We start from the raw sequence: 6,000 nt of genomic DNA on the forward strand, positions 1-6,000 counted from the left end.
CGCTGGAGCCCGGCTGGTCAAGGCTGCGGTGGCCGGAAGTGGCCACTGCACTCCAGTCTGGGTGACAGAGTGAGACTCCAACTCAAAAAAAAAAAAAAAAAGATCTTATCTCTACAAAAGTAAAAATATCAGCTGGGCAAAGTGGCATGTACCTGTAGTTTCAGCTACTCAGGAGACTAAAGCAGAAGGATTGCCTAAGCCCAGGGGTTTGAAGCTGTGGTGCGCCATGATCGTGTCACTGCACTTCAGTCTGAGCAACAGGGTAAGACCCCAGTGCTAAAAGATAAAAATAAGTAAATAAAGTGTGCAATACAGTGGTTTATAGGAAATTCATAATTATTGTAGCCATCACCACAATCAAACTTAGAACACATTTATCATCCCCAGAAAAGTACACGCTCATTGGCAGTCACAGTCCTTTTCCTTTCACAACCCTCCCATCTGCCCTGAGCAACTATTTATTAATCTACCTCTGTCTCTGTAGATTGCCTAGTCTGAACATTTTCCATACATGAAGTCATATATATAATACATGCTGTCCTTATTCTTACTGTCCTATGTCATCAGTCTCTCCCTCTCCACTGGATCATTCTCATCAACCAAAAAAACATCGAGTATCTTACAGTCAGAACCACACTTGGTCCTCGCATCCCTTCCCTACCTATGTCCCTGTTTCTCTACTGTTGTTCAGAATAAGATTTCTCAAGAGTTGTGTGCATATACTTCCACTTCATCTCCTGTTTACAACCACCACCAACAGCTCACATCTGAAACCAGGTTTTTTCCTCCTTTTCAAGTGAATAGTTTTTGTTTTCAGCTGGGGTCTCACTCTGTTGCCCAGGCTGGAGTACAGTGCCATCCGTGATCATGGCTTACCACAGCATTGACCTACTGGGCTCAGGCAATATTCCTACCTCAGCCTCCTGAGAAATTGAGACTATAGCTGTGTGCTACCACACCTAGCTAATTTTCTCAATGTGTTGCCCGGGCTGGCCTCAAACTCCTGAACTCAAGCAGTCCTCCTGCCTCAGCCTCCCAAAATGTAATTACAGGCATGAGCCACAATGCCTGATCAATTTTTTTTTACCCAGTTTTTAAGTTGTACTGTTTTTTAGGGCTCTGTGCCAAGACTTTTCTCTAGTCTTTCTTCATGACTGAATGTTTTATATAATAAAGCTCAGTGTACTTCTCTGCTACACAATTATTAACAAATGGTCTAGATTTCTAGACATTTAGATGTCTAACAGACATCTCAAACTTAACATGTCTTAAGGGGAGCCCTTTGTTTCTTCCTCAAGCCCGTTCCCCTTTTCTCTCCCAATTTTTCTCCCCATTGCAGTAAATGCGAGCACTGTCCTTTCAGCTTCTACAAATAGGAACCTAGGAGTTATCTTTGATTTCTCTCCTTTTGCATGCTATATCCCCACCCCCACCCTCCATTCTGTTATCTCTTAGTTTAGCTAACACTCACTGCTACTGTACCCTTAGCTACCAGTGTTTTTTGTTTGTTTTTGTTTTGGGGGTTTTTTTTGAGTTGGAGTCTTACTGTTGCCCAGGCTGGAATGCCACTGCAGCCTCGACCTGCTCTGCTAGGTTCAGGTGATTCTTCCACCTCAGTCTTGCAAGTAGCTAGAATTACAGGCACACACTACCACTCCCAGCTGATTTATTGTGGAGACGAAGTCTCACCAAGTTGCCCAGGCTGATCTCTAACCTCTGAGCTCAGGGAATCCTCTCGCCTCGGCCTCCCAAAGTGCTGGGATGACAGGCTTGATCCACCGCATCCCAGCCCTACCAGTGTTTTTCAAAATCTTGAATATTTCATCTCAGTGTCTTTTTCTTTTATTACCCATCTTCCTAAACCATTCTAGCACTAAAAATGAACTTCTTAAAACATAAAATCATGTTTAAAATCTCTTGCTTTAAATTTTTCAGTTTCATTCTTTGGCATTTTTGCTCACTAGATAGCACTGAAACTAGTATTCTTTCAGATGCTTACCAGACTCTCCTGCCTTAGCACACTTTGCAGTGTTTTTCCGTCTCCTGGGGCTTTCTTCTCCATTGTTTTGACTTGACTAGCTCCTACTCTCAATCTCAGTTAAATGTCATTTCAGAAAGACCTTCGTTAATCATATTGTCTAAAGTAGATCCCCATGCCCATATTCTCTATCTCAGCCTTTTGTGTCATTGTAATTGCTTCACTTGTTCCCCTTGTAAGAATGTAAGAGACCGTGTATACTTGCTTACCAGTGTATCCCTAGCTCCTAATCTGGTGCCTAGAACATAACTGCTCAATATTTACTTGTTGTATTAATGAGAAACCAAATATTGTCATTAACAAACTTGTTGGATTTTTAAAATAAAATTTTCATTATAATATTCTTTGTTGTTGCATGAACTTTGTGATATCCACCTTATTAGGGCTTTGGGGCCTTTTCATATGATTAACATTTCCAAAGTTTGATATCCAAATGAAAGGTAATTTAGGCCATTGCTTTACTAGACTCAGGTGTGGCCACATGCTCTTTGAGCTAAGGCCCCCGTCATGTTCCCTAAGCTATGACTTCCTATCTTGGAGAGGTGAATCAGCCTCTCTCTCTCTCTAATTTACTTTTAAAATAAACTACATTTTCTAATCTAACTTCTGTGTAATTTTTTGAATCTTTCACGCGGCACCAGATTGCATACCTTACCCCCGGCAGGTCTGACCTAACATTTGGGAGGCCCTGCAGGAATATATGTTGTAACCTAACAATTGCTAACTAGTAAAATGTGGTTCACACACACACACAAAAGAAAGAAAGGTAATTCAAAAGCACTACTGCATTTTAGGAAAACTATCATATATTGTGTATTTCATAAAGCGTTTTCACTTAAAAAACATTTGTGAAAAGCACTACGTTTTCTCTACTGCTAAAAGTTGTTTTAACATCAACTAATGGTGGTTTGTTTATTGTTTCCAATGTTGTGCGGAACAGGATGCTGAAAACGCCATTCAACAGATGGGTGGCCAGTGGCTTGGTGGAAGACAAATCAGAACTAACTGGGCAACCCGAAAGCCTCCAGCTCCAAAGAGTACATATGAGTGTAGGTGTATTGGAGAAGAAAAGGAAATGTGGAATTTTGGAGAAAAATACACTAGATTTTAAATGTTAGAGCTGTCCCCGGAGACTTATTGCAGACATAGATGAGAAGCAAATCAAGACTACTGTTCAAAAATGTACTTAGTTTTCATTTTTGTAATTATAAATAATAAGTGATATATTATCTCTAATGTCAAGTCTCCTATTACATAGAGAATACTGGGTAATTTTTTAGATGTTTTTGGGGGAGGTTTAATCCTGAATTCAAGTATAATATGTCTTATATAAGCATTTTAATCAAGGTAAATATTACCATTACAGTAGTGTAGCTAATGCTCCCTTTCTCTTTCTGAACATATTATTTAATGAAATAAACTTTTCCCCTCCCCAGCAAACACCAAACAGCTGTCATATGATGAAGTTGTAAATCAGTCTAGTCCAAGCAACTGTACTGTCTACTGTGGAGGTGTTACTTCTGGGCTGACAGGTATGGGATCCTTATCTGTGTGGCATTAATTTTTAAACTGCAAAGCTTAATATCTGTAGGATTTTTATGTAACTTAGTATCATTTCATTTGTTTTTGTTTTTTGTCTAACAGAACAACTAATGCGTCAGACTTTTTCGCCATTTGGGCAGATAATGGAAATTCGAGTCTTCCCAGATAAAGGATATTCCTTTGTTCGGTAGGGGTGGTCTTTGAAAAAACCTTTTCCTCTTAATAATTCTTCAACATTTGCCTTACTGATTTTCTTAAAATTTTACCTTGATTGGCTGGGCTCAGTGGCTCAAGCCTGTAATCCCAGCACTTGGGGAGGCCGAGGCAAGTGGACTTTGCCTGAGCCCGTGAGTTCGAGAACAGCCCCAGCAACTTGATGAGACCTTGTCTCTACAATAAATAAAAAAGTAGCTGGGTGCAGTAGCGCACACCTCTAGTTCCAGCTACTTGGCAGAAGGATCACCAGAGCCCAACAGGTCGAGGTTGCAGTGGCCAAGAGCATGCCACTGTACTCCATCCTGGGCAACAGAGTGAGACTCCAACTCAAAAAAAAATTTTTTTACCTTGATTGTAAAGAAATAGAAGTTTCTCTAGCATATTGCATATTTGCCTCTGTTTTTATAGCTCCCTCCTTCATAGATTTCCCAAAACTGTAAGATCTGTGGGGAAAAAATAGTAAAGAAAATATGCCATTTTATTCATTCATTTCTGCAGATTACCTGTTTTATCTCAGACTCACCTTGATTTTTTTTTTTTTTTTTTTTTTGAGTTGGAGTCTCACTCTGTCGCCCAGACTGGAGTGCAGTGGCCGCTCCTGGCCACCACAGCCTAAACCTGCTGGGCTCCGGCGATCCTTCCGCCTCAGCCTTCCAAGTAGCTGGAACTACAGGCGCACACTACCACACCTGGCTAGTTTTTGATTTATTGTAGAGATGAGGTCTCGCCAAGTTGCCCTAGCAGGTCTCGAACCCTCAGGCTCAGGCAATTCACTCACCTCAGCCTCCCAAGGCGCGGGATTACAGGCTGAGCCACCAAGCCCAGCTTGATTTTTAAAAATAAGTTTTATTCCTAAATATGTAAAAGACTTTATATTGGTGATTCTTACTATTGTTTTCAATAGGTTCAATTCCCATGAAAGTGCAGCACATGCAATTGTTTCTGTTAATGGTACTACCATTGAAGGTCATGTTGTGAAATGCTATTGGGGCAAAGAAACCCTTGATGTAATAAATCCTGTGCAACAGGTAAGAGGGTCCTTCACTTTGAGAAGTAATTGCTGGGCTAATAATAAGATTATTTAAAATTGAACATTGTTGATAATCCTCGCTAATAAGTTTATAGCTAAAATGATAGTATATAAGGGCTCTTCCTACATGTATTATAGTTCCAGAGTGGTGTTTCATGGATGGCAGTGGTGACATGATGAATGTGACCGTCTCAATTGACTCATGCTCACACAGTGGATTTTAAAGTGCTCCGACAAACCTAACAGGGTATTAAATCTTTTTTAATACTTGGTAGATTTATTCACATACTGTTTGGAGAATTCACAAGCATGCTTGACCCAACTGAAATAAAAATCAAGCTATACATATAGTTAAGGCCTGGACACTTTCTTCCAGATTTTGCCTTTCCCCTGCCCAGACAGCTTTAGTGGTTCAAACTTGATCCCACAAAGATTTCTATGAGGAAATTGCAAATGGAGCACAAAGATAGGAGTAAGAAAGTTAATAATAACTAAAAAATGAGTTTAAAGTAACCTAAATTATATAAATTTCTTAACCTAAGTAAGCTGAATACAGGAAAGATAATCTTTGTATCTCCTTATCTAAAGGAAACAACCGTGTGGATAGTTTACCAAACATTTAAACATTATGCTAGGTTTAATATTTATTACTAGGGTAAATCTGCTGCCTTAAAAGCCAGTGCCATTCAGAGCAGCAAACAGTTATGACATCACTCTTTTAAGCAGTTACTTACTAAACTCTTGTTTATCCTGCATTTTTATGTAATAACGGTCCTATGTGTTTTGGCTAAGTATTTGTGGTATATTAAGACTATATATACAATTAACTTCAAATAATACTAAATTTTACTTAATAGCAGAATCAGATTGGATATCCACAACCTTATGGCCAGTGGGGCCAGTGGTATGGAAACGCACAACAAATTGGCCAGTATATGCCTAATGGTTGGCAAGTACCTGCATATGGAATGTATGGCCAGGCGTGGAACCAGCAGGGATTTAAGTAAGCATATTTGATCTTTTCCTTTATCAACCTTGGAAAATGTCAAAAGAAATTTTAAGAAATGATAAATCGCCAGGCACAGTGGCTCACACCTATAATCCCAGCACTTTGGGAGGCCAAGGTGAAAGGATTGCCTGAGCTCACAGGTTCGAGACCAGCCTGGGCAACTTG

General features: G+C 39.8%; 1 protein-coding gene across 4 annotated transcripts in view; it reads left to right on the top strand.

Moving 5' to 3' along the window:
- The window catches only part of TIA1 (TIA1 cytotoxic granule associated RNA binding protein), a 36,416-nt gene that overhangs the window by 25,480 nt on the left and 4,936 nt on the right, over positions 1-6,000 (top strand). For 2 of the 4 annotated variants that reach the window (XM_008062370.1, XM_008062371.2), the window contains 5 exons: positions 2,979-3,087; positions 3,475-3,570; positions 3,683-3,767; positions 4,701-4,824; positions 5,684-5,829. In XM_008062370.1, coding sequence (XP_008060561.1) covers positions 2,979-3,087; positions 3,475-3,570; positions 3,683-3,767; positions 4,701-4,824; positions 5,684-5,829 — 560 coding nt within the window. The remainder of the gene's footprint in view (positions 1-2,978; positions 3,088-3,474; positions 3,571-3,682; positions 3,768-4,700; positions 4,825-5,683; positions 5,830-6,000) is intronic. The other 2 variants (XM_021714649.1, XM_021714650.1) reach the window with 1 other exon arrangement.

Source organism: Carlito syrichta, unplaced genomic scaffold (genome assembly GCF_000164805.1).
Source record: "Carlito syrichta isolate Samal-C Ts95f unplaced genomic scaffold, Tarsius_syrichta-2.0.1 Scaffold305689, whole genome shotgun sequence".
In the NCBI taxonomy this organism is placed as follows: Eukaryota; Metazoa; Chordata; class Mammalia; order Primates; family Tarsiidae; genus Carlito; species Carlito syrichta.